General features: G+C 53.5%; 1 protein-coding gene across 8 annotated transcripts in view; it reads left to right on the top strand.

The window, feature by feature from the left end:
- Positions 1 to 9,942: 9,942 nt before the first annotated feature.
- Positions 9,943 to 20,248, top strand: part of CCDC85A (coiled-coil domain containing 85A) — a 268,506-nt gene continuing 258,200 nt past the window's right edge. For 3 of the 8 annotated variants that reach the window (XM_075535865.1, XM_075535866.1, XM_075535863.1), the window contains exons 1-2: positions 9,948 to 10,998; positions 19,281 to 20,163. In XM_075535865.1, the coding sequence (XP_075391980.1) occupies positions 10,723 to 10,998; positions 19,281 to 20,163 (1,159 nt within the window). In that variant the 5' untranslated portion in view covers positions 9,948 to 10,722. Of the gene's footprint in view, positions 10,999 to 19,280; positions 20,164 to 20,248 lie in introns of all 8 variants that reach the window. The other 5 variants (XM_075535864.1, XM_075535861.1, XM_075535860.1 and 2 more) reach the window with 4 other exon arrangements.

A 20,248-nucleotide genomic window follows, 5' to 3' on the forward strand; every position in this document is an offset into this window, starting at 1 on the left:
ATCCATAAGACTTTCCATCCAGTGACCTATGATCTTCCTGCATTCAGCATTATTGCATGTGTTGCATGAGTCTGAAAAGGAATTTATAGACTGGTATTGAACATATGGGCTAATATCACATTTATGGACTTGACCTGGATTGGGCTGGGATGTTTTCTCAATATACAATTACTCTTTGATATATAGATGTCTCTTACACACATATGAGCATCCTGGGTTTGTTTATTTAGACAAGCCAGACTAACACAGCCACCAACACTAAAAGCTGGCGGTGCCCTGATATCTTCCAGTAACCTTGGATCCATGTGAGTCTGCGCCCACCAGTCTGTGAGCTTCCCGTATCCCATTTCACCTTTCTGTGTCATCAGCCTACAGCTACGTGGGTCTGAAAAGGGTTCCAGCCATCATTGGACCCGTGCACTTAAGTTGGGCTAGCCTGCAATTCCTCCTTGATATGAAGCTCTTTCCTGTACACACCTGCGTGTCACAGGTTTTGTTTCTCTAAGGCACCCAGCCGAACATAGGAGGGTGAACTCATGGTCTATGGGAAGGACCATTCGCCTGATAGTGCTTTATCATAACACTAAATTCCCCCAGTAACTCTGAGCCCATTGACCAGGTGTGTTTGAAGGCTGCTCCTTGGTGGGCCTGATGGAAGAACAGCAGCAGGACTTGCTAACTGTCTCCTTCACATAATGTTTACTTCTCGTTGGGGGGAGATGGACGACAGGGACCTAACTCGCATACTCCTCCAGTCTCGTCGAATAAAGATGGTCATTAGGACGCCACCCGTGTTAACTATGGCTTCTGGCCTGAAGCTTGGCTTCCTCATCTGTAAAATGGCATTGCAATGCCCATCATAGATGATTTAACAAGAAGTTGTGCCACATCAGTGATAGTTCTTGTCCGGTCATAATGTAATCACGGCACCTTAGAAGGTTCCATAATGAGAGGCAGTGAATGGCCCCTCAATGTTTGGAGGGTGAAGTTTCAACAAAGGGCCTAGGGTGGTCCTTCTGCTGTCAGGGCATTCTTGGAGACGCTGTTCTTCTGAGGAAGGTCAGACTGCTTCCGAATCAAACCTGCACACTCTCAGGACAGCGGATTTTCGCTAGGAGAAAAGCAATTTTATCGAGCACATGTGTGAAGAGGCATATTTCTCTCCTATAGCTATTTGAGGAAGCTTTTAGCGACGGGTCTGGGAAGCTTCAGATCTTAGGGGAGCTTTGCACTGGGCCAGGCCAGGCCAGTCCTGCCAGGAGACGGCCTTGCAGGTCAGACTTGTGGAGCAATCCCTGCATTCAGCACCTACACGAACCCTGAGGGTGTAGCTTCTGATTCCGTCTCAGATGGAAAGTTTCTTCTCAAGCTTTCCCACGTGCACCCCCAATATAGGCTCTGACCTCGTAGAGGAAATCAGTAGCCATCGACTAGCTGTAACAAGGATGACCAAGAATACCACACAAAACAGATGCAAACGGAGTGCTGTGACCCTCTCTTCCTCGGGTACCCTTGGTTCCCCAATCCTTCCCTGGCAGTTTCTGCTGCAGGAGGGAGCACACCATGAGCAGGAGACTCTTGGCTGTCCTGCTGAAGGAACTGGAGGAGAGAAAGAGTAAAGCATAAGTGAAGCACAGAGTAACTGAAGCACAGAGTCTGTTTGGGGGGCATCCTCAGTAGCTCCCAACAGCACCAGTGGCCCCTTCTCTGGAGGAGGCTCCCAGCCACTAGCTCTCACAGAGGAAGTGCTCCCCGGACTCAGCGATCTCTGTCAGGGCTGCAGCTACTTGAACTTCCCGAGAGTCCTGGAGCATTGCCTGGGAAGTTGGTTGTTGGTGGGGCAACCTAGAATGCTTCAGTGGCTGCCTGTGTTACTTGACAGGATAGACTAAAACAATAACAACAGCAAGATAAGATAGCCAATCAGCAAAAAAAACCCAAAACTAAAACAAAAAAACCAAGAAAAATAAAACCCAAAAGAAAAAAATCCTTGCTAAACAGCAGGATTACTTATCTGGTACCATTAGTCAATCAACCCATCGCATGAGGGCACTTTGAAGATTTGAGGAACTCATTAAAACATCTTATGATCTGACATAGAAATGATGTAGAAAAATATTTGAAAAAATTTAACTGCATTACCCTCCTTAGCTTTTGAAAGAGCACGTGAGGTCTACTGACAGGGAATGGAAGCAGGGCTTCTCACATGGAAAGCAGGAGTTCTACTACAGAACGCGTATCTACATGGAGGGCGCATGCACACAACGGGAGGGTCCGCCATGGTCAAGAACAATTATGTGTGTGTGGAGCATCTCACTGCGTGGATGGACCCCGGGGGCACCGTGCTGAATGAAATTAGTCCGTCTCAGAAGGACAGACACTTTACAGCACCACCATTATAAAAAAAGTCAGGTAAATGCTTTCGAACTAAAAGAAACAGACTTCAAAGTCACCAAAATTGGGAAGGGAGAGGAGAGAGGGGGCACACAGGCTGGAGGGTGAACAGGTATTAACTTGAGTGAGGGAAAGAGATATACAAGAAGAGGGAAGTGAGGAAAAGATGTGGGAGGCAGGGCAAGGCCGTGGGAGGGTGGCACGTGTTAGAGGCAGCCACGACAAATCTTGTTATGCATACAATTCCGCCATGGTGGTAACTTGAGCAGATGCTTAGGTAGATCTGCAGGCTGACTAAGCGGGAGGGAAAGGAGGGGATGTGCTCAGGAAGAGGGAGCGTTTTGACAGTGGATAGTTGTTGTCTGTGCATCTTTATCTTTGCTGCAAATATATCCATAAGTGTACAGACACATTCCAGAGGCAGGGCGATGCTTACTCTTTAGACAGAAACCCAGTCCTCGAGGGAAGGAGTTGTTGGGTCTGGGGATCAGGACCATTATCTCCGGGCACAATAGAGTTCACACATGACAATGTTCCACATGTTGCTCTGGTGAGTCCCACCTGGGGTCCTAATCGCTTCTGAGCAGTCTTGGGCTCTCTCCATCCTGAGGAAAGAAAGAGTGATGAAATTCGACAGACAGATGGAGACCACCAGTCCTATGGGCAATGGAATTATCCCTCTCTATGACCCAGGGACCAGAGGAACTAGATGGTGCCTGACTGCCACTGCCAACGGTACTGACGAGGACCACATTAGGTGGTCTTGGTCAGAGTGGGAGAAAAGTGTGGACAAGAACTAAACATAATAAAAGTGACCAGGCTTGCAACGTGAACAGAGACTGGTCGGCCCCATGAGACTCTACTCTTCAGGTCAGGCACTGAACCCACTCCCTTACCCCATGTCAGACTAAGCGTTAGAGAGCAAAAGGAGAGCATTTAAGCAAGGGTGAGGATCGGAGGGCTGAAGGAGGAGGAACGGAAATGGGAAGCATGGGGTTAAGTGATAGGACAGCGAGGGGAGGGTACTGGGGGAGCTGACACAAAATGCGTATGGACAGTTGGATATAAACTGATGATGGTCTACTATGTAAACCATGACCTAATTCACAATGAAATGTCAAGAAAAAAGAGGAGTCTGCCTTTGAACCAACCATGCTTTCTAAAATAGATAGATTAAACTTTAATATTCTTTAAAGGAAGAGGCTTTACAAAAGTATTTGTGATTGGTAGGTTTATTGTGCCAACCTGGCCAATAAGAATGTGTGGGATAAATACAATCTCAGTTTGGAGGACAAAGAGATAAATTACTTGGCAAGCCTCTACCCCCAATCTCTTGCTCTTTGGTGATCAGACCAGAATGCGGCTACTTTAGCTAGTTCCCTGCCTCAACTTGGGAGCTACACTACCCGTGGGACAGCCAACCCATGGATAAGTCCCCTAGAGCTTGAGGTTCCTTTGTGATCTGCTTCGCCACACTGCTGGTGTGTGCATTGCTTGAGCTTGAGGCTGGTGGATCCTGTTGTCTTTCATTGCTTGAGTTTGACATCCCATCAGGCCTGCTTTGCTAAGATCCATGCTACTGACTGTTGGTGACCTGCCCTGCTGTTTTCTGCCTGTGGCTAAACTGCCTGCATTGCCCTAGGGAAGATTCAGCTGTCTGATTCCTTGACCCTGGACCCAGCAGCTTAGTGAGTTGAAGGACTTCCAGTATATCAACTGTTCCACAGAACTGATTTGAACTGAGCCCTCTGTACTGCTGTGTGGACTAATTAGCTGTTATATTCATTTGTGCTATCTATTCATCTACCTATCTATCTATCTTCTGTCTAAAATCATGTGTCCTGGTTTTGTTTCTCTAGAGGACCCTGTCTAACACAGTCTTGATTGTAAATAAGGTATTCCAGATCAAGGGAAAACACTCTGGACAAAGGCTCCTAGAGAGCTTGTTCCCTCCCTCGACCCCTCACTCCCCTCTGCTTTTTGAGCATAACTAACTCTGTGCCCACTGCCCATCTTTCTGCTTCTCATAGATGTGGCTTGTGTGTTGTTGTGATGCTGAAAGTTAGGCTCCTGGTATTTCAAGTACCAGCAGGGTCACCTACTCTCAGCAGAGCTTCTAGATTAAGGTAGCCTAGCAGGAAATGTCTGGGGATCTACTTCTAATAATTAGCCAATTGAAACCTGACGAGTCACCACAGAATATCGTCTGGTACAGCACTGGCAGATGAGCGTCCTAGGTTGAAAGGAACAGACGTGACTGCAACAATGAACTCAAACTTCCCAGGGAAGGGCAGGTGGCACTTCAGTCCAGTGCACAAGGCCACCAGGAGTTGGACCTGCCTCAACAGTCAATAAGGACAACAACACTGTGTGACCAAGTGCACTCCATCCTACAGGAGCTTGGAGGCTTAGCAAGGGAGATGGCACCAAGATCAGTGAAAGTCCAGACATTACAGGGGCTGTGAATGAAGGCAAACTTTTCTTCTCCTTCCCTCTTTGATCCTTCCTTTTTTTCTCTTCTCTGTCTTATTAAAATTTTTTTTTAAAAGGAAGGGTAGGTATAGAAAAGGAGATAACAAAGTTATATAAGACAAGGAAAAATTTAACAAAGCTATATAACAGGACAAGGGGTAACTTAACAAAGTTATATATAGGACAAGAGATAACTTAACAAAGCTATATATAGGACAAAGGATAACTTAAAAAAGTTATGTGAGAGTCTGGGTACTTTATAGAAACAAATCCACAGAAACTCATGTATAAGAGAGAGTGTTATATAAAAGGTAAGTGCACATCAAGAAAACATCCCAACCCAGTGCTGCCCAAACCCACAAGTCCAACATTAACTCATATGTCTGAAACCAATCCACAAGTCCTCCTTCATCTCACAAAACAGATGCAATGATACCGACTGCAGGATGTCTTGCAGGAAGTGAGCCTTGCCAACTGAAGCAGAGAACTTGCTAAGACAATTGCAGCCTGGTCCGACCATCACAAAGAAAGAGACCCAAGAACTAGAAAGGCGAGGCTCACTGAGCCATTTATCTCCCTGCCCTTCAGTTAACCCCACATGTGTTTATAGGCCAGGTTGGCACAATAAATATTATAGAGGATAAGGGATAACTTAACAAAGTCATGTACAGGACAAGAGATAACGTAACAAAGCTATATATAGGAGCAGCAATAATTTAACCAAGTTATATGTAGGACAAAGGATCACTTCCGGCAGGATTGGGAGGGGAAATGAAAACTGAGCGAAGGATAGAAGTAAGGGTTGCCAACAAATGACATTTCTCCATGTCTTGCCTAATCACAGGCAATGGGCCACGGTTTGGATCTGACTTTTCTGACATCCAGCGAGAGAGGAGCCCCATTAACCAAGGGCTAATTCACCGTGCCTATAAAGTGAACACTAATGAGTTGCTGGAGGGAGCCACATAGTTTGAGGCAAAAGGTCGTTCCAGGACACAGTGAGCTCTGTCCTCAATGACATCCCTTTTATGCAACCAGGATTTCTGCAGAGCAACCAGGAATCTGTGGGTTTTGGGGGAAAGCAAAAACAAAGACCAAAAACGCCACAGGAATCGAGTCTATTTGAAGCAGACGAGAGCTTGCTCCAGTCTAGCTGGACCTAAGCCTGTAGTTGAAACTGGACCCATGCCAACGTTTTCTGTAATTCAGTATGTTGCTTGGGTGGTGGGCTAGAGATCTGCTCTGGAGGCGATGGGAGTGGGTATCTCTGCTCCTACCTCCATGGGGAAGAAGGGGCAGATGCCACGGATTTGGAAGGGAGGGAGCCTGTGGAGAGAGGCATCCCCAGGAGAGGAGGATGCCTGTGGGAGCAGTCCATGGAGGGGACCATGGAGGGGAGGGCCTGCATGCATGAAGACTAGCTTCTGGAGACCACTCAAGCATAGGGGCTGCCAGGGAGCTGCGAGGCAGAGACAGGGAGTTGCTGGTATGGAAGGAGTAGGCATGTGAGTAAGGTGTGGTGCGAGGTGGAGCTGGGGGCCCAGGCAAAGTCCCTCTGCAGCCATCTCACACGTTGTGCGAAGGAACGCTCTTGACCCCTGCCCCCCAGAGGCAGAGGGATGGTCTCCGCTAAGGATTTCCCGAATAGTGCTGCCTCATGAATCTCCCCAAAGCTTGAACAACAATCGCGTATGCCACACACAGCTGGGAGTCTGTGAGTGTGTATCTGGCTCAGGCTATAGGTTGGTTGAGGTGTGTGTGTGTGTGTGTGTGTGTGTGTGTGTGTGGTGTGTGGTGTGTGTGTGTTTGGCGCAGGGGGTGGAGGGGATTGGCAGGCTGAAGGAACAGCGGTTGCCCAAGACTAGCTCGTCTTGAGGTGAAATGTGGAAGTACAGGAAGGCGAATGGACAGGTAGTTCCAGATGCCTCCGCAGAGATGGGCTGGCTGTGGTAAGCCACCTGGACAAGCTGTGTCCTTGGGGTGGAGAGAAACTCTGCCCTCTCTAGTAGGAGGCAGGACAGAGTCACACGGGGCAAGAAACGGGTGTGGATTATATGTGAGACTGTAGACCACTGAGGCAACCATTCAATCTACTTGGGAATGAAACAGACTTCACATGGAGATAATTTCCCAACTGTGGGAAAGCAGTCTGGAGTCAGAAGCACCTGACAAGAGGCTCCTGGGAGATCCCGTGAAAACCTGGAAGAGGCACGAGTGAGTGGGGATGGAAGTAGTCATTTCAAAGATGCCTATGAGAGAGAATAATCAGGACTTGATGAATAATTTGTAGATGCCTTTCATATACCTCCATTTAATTAACCTGAGCTAAATTCTGTTGGTTACCTAACCACACCCATTCCTGTGTTTCTTCTTACCTGACTGTGCTTCTGTTAATTATGTGAATGCTATTATCTACAACAACAACAACAAATCCTAGCTCCTTTGGCAGCCCAGAAGGTTATGGAGTCACCGGGTTTGAGGATCACGAAGCCTTTCTAAAGGGGCACATACCCTCTTGCTATTTGCCTGGACCCACTTCCTGCCTTCAGTGGAGATGCCTGGCTGCAACTGCAGCTACATCCTGTGGCCGCCCAGCGAGCACCACAAGCGTAGGATGGCTGGGAAGCGAGGAGTCCGGGTTTCTGAGGACATTCTGAACACCCATCCGGGCCTGACTCTCTTCAGGCTTCTAGTTCTATGAGAAAGGGAAGGCTTTCTGTACTTCGCTACTCTTTGTTTCTGGAACCAAATGTGTGCTTGATAACAGACATGAGTTAAGCAGGAGAAAGCGGCATGACCCAATAATTGCCTGTGACTAAAATGAGAAACATTAGAACTTCATTTAAATGATTTAAAAAACCCAAATCAACCAAACTCACTGCCCTGGATTCGATGCCTACTGACAGCCACCCTAGAGGAAAGGGTAGAACTGCCCCTGTGAGTTCTGAGATTGTAACTCTGTATGGGAGTAGAAAATTCTATCTTTCTCTCATGGAGCAGCTGGTGGTTTTGAACTGCTGACTCTGCAAATCGCAGTCAGAAGTGTAACCACTATGCGACCAGGGCTCCTCATTAATATGCTGTCACCTTACCTTCTAGTGCACACAATGGGAGAAAAACGAGGCTGTCTGCTCCCATAAAGACTTACAGTCCCCAAAACTCCAAGGGGGAAGTTGTCCTCTGTCCCTCAGGTCCCTAATGGGTTGAAATCAACCTGATGGCAGCGGTGTTTATTTTTTTTAGGTTGTGGATATATGATGTAGGGGTTACACATGGGCTGCTAACCTCAAGGTCAGAAGTTCGAAATCAGCAGCTGGTCCTCAGGAGAAAGAGGAGGCTTTCTACTCCTGTAAACAATTACAGTCTGGGAGACCCACTAGAACAGTTCTACCCGGCCCTGCAGTGTTGCCCTTAGTCGGAATCGACGTGATGGCAGTGAGTTAAGATCAAGGACCTCCAGGACTGTGCATCAGGCCCTGCACTGCTCACTGCCTGGTCATAAGTTCAAAGCCACCATATGCTCAGAGGGATGTTTACAGCTTCCCACACCTATCTGCAGGGTCGACAGGAGACAGAACCAACAGATGGCAGTGCGTTTTCACTTGGTTTGGTGGATGTAATTTTGTGGTCTCCTTATTCTTTCCCCCCAAATAAGTCCAATTCTTCCTTCCAGACATCTCTCTGCTGACATTTACTTAGTGCTACACGGTCTGAAGGGCCCTATCAGGGCAGGTTTTGGACGGAGCCTCTTGACAAAGGTCATTGCTGAGGGAGAAGAGTGTGCAGTTCCTCCTGTAGAAGAGCTTCTGTCAATGCGACAATGAGGACGTTTTGGTCAGGCCTCTTTCTCACACTCAAAGGTGTGTATTTCATTAGCTCCCCCAGGTCGGGTATGTCTAGAGACGCATTGACTCAAGGTCAAGAAACAAGGAGTGACAGGCAGGATTTGTGTTTTTCCCATCAGTCTTTCTCCTGCGCTGCCAAAGCCGGAGGTGTGCCTAAGCCCGCTAGCAGCGGCCCTTTCCCTGGATCTGCAGGAAGTTCCCAACTGACCATCTTTGAGCACGTTTTGTCTTCTATTTCCATCGGGGGACACACTGGCCTGAAGGCAGAACGTTTCTGGTTTAGAACCACATCCGACAGGATGGGGCTGATTCTCTCTGTCCCCTGCTTTTCTGGAGGGTGGGTCCCTGCGGTTTCTAGTCCCGCCCCCATCCCGGAGACAAAAGTATTCACCTATACTGCATGGCATGCCCCAGCCTCCAAAAGCCACCCACGTCTTCAGGCAAGAAACTTGCTTTCAGTTCAGAGACATTTCTCACAGCTACATAAGAGGCAGAATTGGCGGGTTTGCGGTGGGGCGTGGGGCGGAGGCGTCCTGCAGCCCAGGGATAGAACTCTGGGATTCATGGCTCTCCTAGAAATTGCTATCATGGACAGCGTAATTACTCAACTCAGGGCCGCCCCAGGCAGAGAGGAGAACTGGAATCTCCGTAGCTGGCATTTCAGCTCGCCTCAGGCCTTGCTTTGCTGGCAGGGGCAGCGACTGTGCTGCCCTTTAACTTAGGTCTCAGGTCCCAGGACACAACGGATCTTTGATCAGCCCCTAGAGGTTCTGATTTTTGTTTTTTCTTTTCAAATGAAAATGGAAGCGACCCAGTAACTTTTTCCTAAAGCGTCTTCAAAGCGTCGTGCATTTTTCGAAATGACCACGGCCTAAGGTAGGGCCCCAGGTGGGTGGGGGCTCCCTAAAGACCCTGGACCTGAGGTCTCTTTGCCCTTTTCTGGCAGTTTAGATTTTCATCCCTCACCCCCTTACTTTCCCATCAACTCCTCCCATTCTGCACACATGGCTACCTGCTGCACCCCGAAACCCCAGTCCCCTCAAACAGGGAGCACCTCTCCGCAGGCTGTCTGCCACAGGGAGGCCTGACTTGCAGGCCAAAGAAGAGAGCGCCATCCGTCACACGATGGCGCGCGCGAGCCTCCAAAGCCCCGCACCCCGGCTTCTTCTGCTTGCTGGGCCCGCCCCGCCCGCGCCAGCCGGGAGCTGGTGCAGCCGCGCCCCCGGCCTTCCCCGGCGGGACAGCGGGGAGCACGTCTCCGGGGCCCCGAGGCTGGCCAGTGGCAGCGGAGTGCGGCCGTGGGCTGCGGGCAGCCGGCTCCTCGTCCCGCCGGCCTAGCCTCCGCCGCCACCCGCTCCCCTCCTTCCCCGCACCCCCCCCCCCTCCCGGCCTCGGCTAGGCGAGTCCTAGTCTCCCCCGCGCCCCGCAGACAGCGGGCGCGGCGAAGGCGGGCGCAGGGGCGCAGCCGGCCGGAGCGCGCACCCCTCGGGCAGCCGCGGCGGGGTGGCCGCGTAGCCCCGCGCGCCCCTGCGCAGCTAGGAGGAGAGTCGGGGGCCTCAGCTGAGCCGAGGGGGGCGGAAAGTGCGCGCCTGCGTGTGTGCGCGCGCGAGTGTGAGTGTGCTGGAGGGAGGGCGAGCGCGCGCCGGGGCGACAGTCTGGAATCGGGGCGGAGGAGAGGGCAGGGAGGACGGGGGTGCGGTCCCCACGCGTCTCCAGCCGCGGCGCGCGCCGCCCGGCGCCCCTCACCATGGACTTGCTCGGAGTTGGGGTGCGCCTCGGCAGTAGCGCGCGGGCGACGTCCCGGCCCCGGGGGTGCGCGGGCACGCGCGAGGGGATGGCGAGGTAGGATGGCCGCCCCACGGGACCCCCGCCGACCCAGCCCCGCGGCCCCCGGGTGGCGCCGCTGACTCGGCGGAGCGCCCAGGCGGTGGGCGGAGGCGGCCCCGCCGAGCCCCCGCCCGCAGAGTCGCTTTGCCCTTCCCACCCTCTCGCACCCGGCACCGTGAAGACCATGTCCAAGGCGGCCGGAGGCGGTGCGGCGGCGGCGGCGGCGGCGGCGGAAAGTTGTCCCCCAGCCCCTGCCGGCCAGTCGGCGGCCGCCGCCGCCGTGGAGGACCTGTCCAAAGTGTCGGACGAGGAGCTGCTGCAGCGGAGCAAGGAGGAGCTGGTGCGCAGCCTGCGGCGCGCCGAGGCCGAGAAGGTGAGCGCGATGCTGGACCATAGCAACCTCATCCGCGAGGTCAACCGCCGCCTGCAGCTGCACCTCGGCGAGATCCGCGCGCTCAAGGTGAGCGCTAGCCGGGCGGGGCGCTGGACCCTGCGGGGCGGGGAGCGGGGTGCCCCTGGGAGGTGGAGCCCGGCCAACTTTCCCTCCAGGGATCAACAGGTGATCCGCGCCCCCCAGGCCCCCGACCCCCAACCTTGGAAAACTTTCCCAAACTTTAGAAACACTTGATCTCCGCTCTTCCCCCTTCCGGGCGCCGCAGCCCCGGGCTTTCTTTCACCCGGCGACCTCTGGCGTGTCCTCAGCGCTCCTGTCTCCGAGAGAGCCGGACCAAGGGGCTCCGCCAGGGAGCGGAGCATTTCCTAGGGAACACAGGGACTCCGTGCTTTGGGAAGCCGGGTGACAAGCAGGCCGGGAAAGGCGAGCGGCAGACCTGCGCCTCCGCTGGCCGGAGATGGACGAGGCCAGCGCAGACCGCCCGCGGGGGGGACAGAGGGCACGCAGAGGGCGCGGCCCGGGCGGAGGGGAGCGACTGGCGGGCAGCCAGCGAGAAGCCATGGAGCCAGCTCGGGTCTCCGGACGTCCCCCACAGGAGCGCACGCTCCGCCTTGCGGTACCCTCCCTTCAACCCCAGTTGGATTTTCGTTTCTTGCAGAGTGGGGGCTCTTATGGGGAATGCAGCGCTGTGAACGGGTGCTTTGAGGGCTGGCTAGCGACGCTTTCATTTCGAGGGAGCGCATCCTTCCTAGCTCTCAGGAAAAGCAAAGAAATATGAACGACAAAGCCCCACCAACTTTCTAGTCTCCGTGGAGAGAGCTCAGCGCCCACTGGGAGCAGTGTGCTCGCCCCGCTGCCGCAGGCCGGTGGCCGGGAACCGCCCTGCAGCGCACCGGCGGCTTCCTCCCGGTGTGGCTCACTGGTGCCTCGCTATTCCTTCCTCTCATTGTTGGGCTTTTGTTATAGGAAGCCAGGCACAAACGGAATCCCTGCTGCGACTCAGCTAGCAGAGCCCGCGCGCAGGAGCTGGACTGGTCGCCTTTCCACGCCCACCTCTCTTCTTTCTTCATAGCTCCAGTGTGTCTGCTCTGGGATCCCAGCATAGGGGCCTCAGACGCTCACCTGAGTGCTGAGCCCAGTCTTCTTGGAAGGTCAACTAACTGGTGCGCAGAGTGGGCCCAGTTATGAAACCCCACAGCTAGAGAAATCCCCAGGCTTTTAATGACTTTACTTCATTTTTCTTTTAATTCATGACTAAGCATACGTCTGTAAGTACTAGGGTCCTGAGGAATAGGGGCAGATTAGTGGAGCCCAGGGACCCCACGGGGTCCAAGAGGTGGGCTTCCATCTAGACTCCTCCTGTGTAGGGAGAGGGGGCTTGAGTAGTGCATTTCTCAGAGCCTCACTTTCATACCATGAAAATGATCCTGCCCTTTTCCTGGGCTGTGACCTGTTTCCATAATGCAGGGAAGGTTCGACAGCGGATCTGACAAGTAGGAGCTACATGAGAAATGGTAGTGACTGTCACCAGGAGAGGGTCTAAAAAGGAATATTGGGATCTGGGTTTCCTATGCAAGTGTGACCATGACCTTAGTACGAACCCTTCCATCTAATCATTCGCCATGGTCAGGAACATCCAACAACTCGAAAGAGCTCCTCCCCTTCCTCTGTTCCGTCCTTGATGTTTCAGTAGCATGGAGCATCGGTGCTGTTGTCGTGGGTGTCATTGAGTCAGACACCTGTGCACACAGAAGGGGGCACTGCCCGGGCCTCCGTCAGCCTCACAATGGTCCCTATGCTTGAGCCCATTGTTGCAGCCACTCTGTCAGTCCCTCTCGTTGAGTGCCTTCTCTGTCTTTGCGTTTAGGCTTGAGCATCAATATTTGGGAAGTATTCTGGGCTGAATGGGTCGATTCTGTGTGTGTCTGAAGGGTGACAGGGGTACCGGTTCATCATTCTGGAGCTTCACTTTGCAAAATATCTATGAAGCCAGTGTAGATGGCTGCACCCCAAGCAGGAAAGCCTCCTGTGGTCTTGACTCATGATCCAACAATAAAATGCATTCTACTCCCCTCTTTAAGTGACAGGCCTGGCTTCTCTCATAGCACCTCTTCCTCTCCTGCCTGGCATCCCGGGGCAGCTGCAAGTCAAGCAGGACTTCGAATTGACTCTTCCCAGTTCAGCCACAGCAGAAAAATTGTACCCAGAACTGTCCCAAATTTTCAAAATGTGCGTGAATTGGAAGGATAGCCCGAGTGGGAAATAAGATGGTCAACAGCCTGTTAGAAATGTACTCTCCCTCTTAGAGAGGAAGCGATGCGTGCGTGGCATAGCAATCAGTGCTTTTGACCAGAGAGCTGTAAACCACAGCGCCTGGCTCCCAGAGGGCACCCAAGCACACTGCTCTGAAGGTGTGCCACATGCTCTCCACAGCCTGGACCATATCTCGGTGTATGCAGCCCATCCCTGGAAGAGTTCACCATGGCCCTGCCAGGTCTCCAATTCCAAGGCTTCAGTTGTCACTGGCGGCATTGTGGTTCACAGTTCTGGTACGCCCACATTTGATACATTTCACAATTGCAACCCATCTGATCCTGTGTTGGGTGCCTCTGAACCAACCCCAGCCAGTTTGAAGCCCCACCTCCAAGACTCCAGGGGCACAGACCACGGAGGGTCTGTGAAGCCTTGCCGAGAGGCCACTCCTCTCCCTTCCCCTCACCTTAGCCCAGAGCTTCCCTGGTGCCATAAACCCACATCTGTCCATTTTATTCCCATTTACAGGGGGCCTAGGACCCCTGATGGCAGAGTGGTTATGTGTTGGGCTGGGAACACAAGGTCAGCAGTTCAAAACTACTATTCCCTCTGCAGTAGAGAGATGTGGCTTCTTATCCCTCTAAAGTGTTACAGCCTTGGAAAGCCACAGCCCTATGGGGTCACTGTGACTCGGAATCGAATCGATGCCAGCGAGTTTACGTTTGTTTGTACAAGGCCGCCAAGCTTTACAGACCCACCCTGCCACGTCATTCTCCTGGAGACTGGCTGGTGCCTTTGCACCACCACCCTTCCAGCATGCCACCGAGCGCTTTCACCTGTCTGCCACCAGGGGTTCTGCTGGGGGCCATGCCCACTGTCAGGGAGCTGATTTGGACCCACAGCGGCCCTCTGCAGGGTGGCTCTGGCCACGAGTCCTAATGGGAACAGGCGGCCTCATCTTTCTCTGGAGGAACAAGGAGCTGGTGGGTTTAAACTCAGAACTTATCCGACAGCATCACTGGGACTCCATTCCAGATTCCACACTGACCCAGAAAGGTGGTTAATGGAACAAAGGTGAAGGCGGCGGAGGGAGGGTGACGAAGGCCACAAAACTTTTTAATGGCTTGTTTTATGAGTTGCCTTTGTATTTGGTGTGAACCACAAGGTCAGCAGTTCAAGCCCACCTACCATTCCATGAGAGGAGGGTACAGCTTTCTGCGCCTGTAAAGATGAACAGCCTCAGAAACCCACAGGACCTGTAGGCTTTGCCCTGTAGGCTCACTGGGAGTCGGTATCAATACAGGAGCAGTGGGTTTTGTTTGTTTCTCTAAAAGGTACTGATGGAGCTCCGGGGGCTCCGTGGATGGGCTGCGAACCAAAGGGTTGGTGGTCTAAGCCCACCAGCTGCTCTGTGGGAGGCAGGGTATGGTGATCTGCTCAGGCCACGGTTGCAGGTCAGCCTGCTGCGCAGCTCTTTTCTGCCCTGTGTGGCTGCTAGGCTTCGGGACGGATGGCGTATAACAGAACAACAGCGGGTACCGCAGCCACAGACGTGGCCATGGTCTGGTCTGCCTTGCTCTTTTAAAGCGCCCATGATGGACGCAGTACCAGCTGGCTTGTTTGTGACTAAGCATTTGGGCGGCCATGCAGGAGGGGCAGTGGGCAGAGAAGGGATCTGGGCTGTGACAGGATTGGGGCATCTCCGGCAAGCTGCTTGCCTCTGAGCCTCACTGTTCTCACCTGCTGAATAGGGAGTTTTGGTTCTCTGTGAAGTTTCAGAAGGGTTCCAGGAGACAAAATACAATATGCATGAAGACAATGCCAACAGCATTCCCAGGCTGTAAAGAGAGGGGTGATTCAGAGTAGACTGACTTAATTTCTTTTCAGCCCCTGGACCTTCTCTGCTGAGGGTGTGCCCTCTCCAGGGAGCTGGAGAAGGAGGAAGGCAGATTTCTGTTGGGGCTCCACCCTCGTGGTCAGCCATGTATTTTCTGGAAACCGTGTCTGTGGATTGCCGAGCATGGGCCAGCACTCAGGCTGCTCTGACCCAGATTCCCAGAGGGGTGCCCTTGGGGTGAGCTGAATCGTGTAATTGTTGTCTGTAGCTCATTGATTTCCCTTCTTGTGCTCTAACTCCCCCCCCCACACCATGCAGAAAAATAACAAATGGAAACAATTTCAATCAAGTCTTCTTTCGCCCCAGAGGCAGGTGTTGCAAGTCAATTGCAGTTTTCAGGAGGTTTGCTATGAGGTGGGCTTGAACTATCGAGAGACCATGTTAGACACTTGGATACTATCCAGTGGTAGTGTTTCAAGGACCCCGGATGTTGGGGGAAAGGAAACTGCAGGCTGGATGTGGCACATCTGAAGACGTCGGTCGGAGGGTTATCGCCCAACTGTAGCTGTTCCTTGGAAGGCAAAGGAGATTGCTCGGAACTGGAGGGTAATATTCCCAAACTCAAACCCAAACCCTGTGATGTCTGGGCTGATTCTGATTCCCAGCAGTGCTGTAGGACAGGCTAGAACTGCCTCGTTAGGTTTTCAGCTCACAGTGACCTTATAAAACAGAGTAGAGTTACTCCACGGGTTTTTATTGAAGCTATCCATTGCTATGGTAGCAGACAGCTTAATCTTTCTCCCTTGGAGCACGTGGTGGGTTTGAACCACTGTCCTGGTGGTTAGCAACCCAGTGTATAACCCACTGTGCCACACCACCAGGGCTCCTAAGCTCCTCAAGCACACTATTAATGGGAAGAAAAACTACAACGGGGCAAATCAAAGGGGGCAGTGTCTGTATGTACGTATGTTTGCATGTATGATGAGTCAAAGGCTGAAAAGCGTATATTTCTCTCCATTTATAAAAGGGCATCTGCTACTCGAAGTTACTGGTTGCACTGACCCTGTTTCCATTCCAAACATGGAGAACTCAGGCGTTACTGCAGGGCATCCGTTTGGATAGAGAACGTGACTTTATCCACCACTAGCCTGGAAACAAATGTTGGATGATTGTGGAGCTTAGAAAGATGCCTTTTGTTTCATAGCACGCTCCCAGAATAGCCATGGACCCTAATTTCGCCTGAAGCATCAGCCAACAGCAGCGGCTTACTAATCCTTCTCTTACTGCAGCCCCCAACAGAGCAGCCGGGTTTGCTGCAGAAGGCCCGCACAGAGGATGGCAGTCTTTAGTGGTGGCCTCTTTTGGCGCAGGGCCAGGGTTTTAAGTGTTACAGGCATTAAGCACTGTCTAAGGAAGTTACTTCACCCATCCACACAGCCCTGTGCCAGGAACTTCGAGGGCTGTTGGAGACTTCCCAGAAGATCCCTACCCCACCCCCACCTTAGGAAAATTCATTAAGGAGAGAGACAGGTATTTCCTACCTGGAAAGCATAAATGAAATCAGGGGCATCATCAACTCACATGGAGCTACAGGTGGCAAGGGAGAAGAGAGATGGCTAGAGGAGCCCTTCACACCTGGCCGAGTCCTTTAGCCACTCTCTCTTCTCCTGCGCTTAGGACAGAGAGGTGATGGCGGTGCGTCAGCCGGGGAGAGTGCCAACACGCCGGGAGATTTGGAAAGATCCCTCTGGTAGCAGAGAGCTTGATTCATACCAGGCTATGAGATGGGCAGACCAGCACAGGGAGACCGGGTGGGAAAGGCCAGGTCTGAGGTCAAAGAACCCCTGGCCCCCTCGCTATTTCTCCCCTTTGGTTCACTGTGCTTGAAGTGCACCTGCCTGGCCTGCCACTGGTGTGAGGTCATCAATCTTCCCAGTGATTTTGGACCTGCCTGAGGCCTAGTCAGCATTAGCCTTCCACTCTGGTCAATGCCCAAATGTCTGCTCTGTAGGGGTTCCCTCTTGCAAAAGTGGTGAAAGGCCGGTCTTATTTTTCTCCCCAGCACTTTCCACTAGGTGACCGTGTGCCCAACCCTTGTTTGCTGTCTGCCTTCCCCACAGAATGAAAGCACCAAGATAGTGGGGCCTTTCCCTGTGCCCACTACGCTATCCCTGGCATCTGGGCTAAGACCCCGTGCTACGAGATGCTTACCAGAGACATGTGCGAATGAAGCGATGGAGAATATGTGCAAATGCGGGAGAAGCAGCTCTGGGTCAGAGCATGCGACCTGTTGTGAGGTTTTAAACGGTGTTTCATTTTATCCTGGGGCTCATGAGGAACAAGGGTTTAAGAGACCAGGGGACTCTTGGAAAGCTTGTTAGACATCGGCCCAGGCCCCTAGGAATTGGCTGGGTGGAGTTGGCCTTTTGGGGAAGCTCGGATTTGACATGGTGAGTGCATAAGCTCAGGCTCAGTGTTGTGTGTGCAATACCTGGCAGCATCCAGCAGAGTATGACAAATAGGGGTGACTGAGATGCCACTAGAGGGCAAGTGTGCCTTTCCCCGTGGGCCAGGTGGGGCTGCTGTCCATATCGTGAGGGTGAGGCCCTGGCTGCCTGCTCCTGGGAACGGCATCCTCGGAGCGTCGGCCTCTGAGCCTCTGGCATTGCACGGGTCCTACCACAGCCTCCGTGCTTCCTTGGGGTGGGGAGGAGTCCTGTGTGTCTTCTAATTGATGTACTCCTTGCTAACTGCCCTGCCCTCCAGTTCCTGGCTGGATGACCTTGAACAGAGAAGTTTTTGAGGTCTACTTTTTCCTAGAAAACGAATGATTCCTCCCTCCAGGTTCAGTGGTATCACCCTTGGCCTTGTGAGAGGCTGGGTTCGATTCCCGGCCAGTGTATTCCCGCCACTGTCACCTGCCAGCGGAGGTTTGTGTGTTGCCATGGCGCCAAAGAGGCTGTAGCGGAGCTTTCAGAAGAAGGTGGCGCAGGAGCTAGGGCCTGGTGATCTACTTCTGAACATCAGCCAGCGAGCGCTTGCCATCGACCAGGGTCTAGTCTGTGGCCTGTGACACAGGCTGCAGGGCCCAGCGGCATTGTGGTAGTTGTGCATGGGGTCAGAACGGGGGCGGGGGTGGCTCAGTGGCACCTGGCAAGCAGAGTTTGGGTGGCATAGTGGGTTAGCACAAACCAAGCTGCTAACCACAGTCAGTAGTTCAAGCCCACCAGCTGCTCTTCTGGAGAAAGACGAGGCTGTCTACTCCTATGGCATTGACTTCAGGGGTGGGGGATCTTCTGTTCTGGGCCCCTGCCTATTGGCTACTTCATTCGAGGGCCACACTGGTTGCGCATCTAATTGATTCACCCAGACTGGGATGTCTGGGACTGTTTCTCTTTGGTGACAGGTGATGTTGGCTGCTGGTGATTTCTCCAGCCCGATGCTGCTCACCGGGTGCATACTCCCCACCCTGGCGTAACAGTCTACTTTCAAGTTAGGGGAAACATTGACATGTTTTTTCTTTTTAATAAATCATTTTATTGGGAGCTCTTACAACAATCCCTACATCAATTGTATCAAACACATTTGTACACATGTGGCCATCATCATTTTCAAAACAGTTTCTTTCTACTGGAGTCTTTGGTATCAGCTCCTCTTTCCCCCCACCCTCGTGAGCCCTTGATAAATTATTATTATTTTCAGATCTTACACCGTCCACTGTCGCCCTACACCCATTCACCCATGTTTCTGTTGTTCATCTCCCTGGCTGTGGGTGGTGGCGGTAGTGGTGCTACGTCCATCATTGCGATCGTTCCCCCTCCCGCCCTTCTCCCTCCCCTCTTGGTATCGGTACTCCCTTAATTCTTCCTGAGGGGTGTATCTGTCCTGGGTTCCGTGTGTGGGGAGCTCGTATCTGTACTGCTCCGGTCTAGCCGGATTTGTAAGGCAGGGCTCGGGAGGTGATAGAGGGCTGGGGAGGAAGCATTCGCCTTCTTAGATGAGGGTGGGGAAATGGGCCCGGAGGAGCGGTTTACTTTCCGGTGGTGGTTTAGCACGGTTTCGATCTCCTGGGAAACGAGCGCATGGCTTCGTCGTGTTCCTCAAGCGTGACGGATAGTCTCTGAGGTCCCAAGGGGCCGTCTCTGCCCTGTAGAATCGCTGCCAAGGGCAGCCTGTGGCTCCCCAGCAGCCCCCCTCCATGAGTGAGGGCCTCAGCCCGGCGACCCTCCCCTTGACGGCGGTCTGCCTCTCTTTGCAGGACATCAACCAGAAGCTCCAGCAGGACAACCAGGAACTCAGGGACCTGTGCTGCTTCCTGGACGACGACCGGCAGAAAGGCAAGCGGGCGTCGCGCGAGTGGCAGCGACTGGGCCGCTACACGGCCGGGGTGATGCACAAGGAGGTGGCCGTGTACCTGCAGAAGCTCCGCGAGCTGGAGGCCAAGCAGGAGGAGGTGGTCAAGGAGAACCTGGAGCTCAAGGAGCTGTGCGTGCTGCTGGACGAGGAGAAGGGCGCGGGCGGCGCGGGCAGCCGCTGCTCCATCGACAGCCAGGCCAGCCTGGGCCCGCCCGCCGCCTCGCCGGCGCCCTACGCGCGGGACGTGGGCGATGGCAGCAGCACCTCCAGCGCGGGCAGCACCGACAGCCCGGACCACCACAAGCCCCCCGCGGGTGGCGGCAGCCCAGAGCACCTGCAGAAGTCTCGCGCCGAGGGCAGCCCCGAGCACCTGCCCAAACCCAGGGCCTCGGGGACCCCGGAGCACCCCAAAGCGCTCAAAGGACCCAGCCCTGAGCACCACAAACCCTTGTGCAAGGGCAGCCCAGAGCCGCAGAGGCACCCCCACCCCGGGGGCAGCCCCGAGACGCTGCCCAAGCAGAAGCGCAGGCCGGGGGGCAGCCCGGAGCATGGCCGGCCCAGCGGGGGCAGCCCGGAGCGTCTGCAGAAGCCCGGCCTCGGGGGGAGCCTGGAGCACCTCCCCCGGGCCAGGGGCACCAGCCCGGAGCACCTCAAGCAGCAGTACGCCGGAGGCTCAGATCACAAGCACATGGCAGGCGGCGGCGGCAGCAGGGAGGGCACCCTCCGCAGGCAGCCCCCCGACGACGCATCCCCGCACCACCGGACCGTCTACAGTGGCATGAACGGTGGGTCAGGCCGTGCCGGGCAGCCACCTTGGCTCCACAGCAGTGGTTCTCAACCTTCCTAAAGCCGTGACCCTTTCATACAGTT

Source organism: Tenrec ecaudatus, chromosome 17 (genome assembly GCF_050624435.1).
Source record: "Tenrec ecaudatus isolate mTenEca1 chromosome 17, mTenEca1.hap1, whole genome shotgun sequence".
Taxonomy (NCBI): domain Eukaryota; kingdom Metazoa; phylum Chordata; class Mammalia; order Afrosoricida; family Tenrecidae; genus Tenrec; species Tenrec ecaudatus.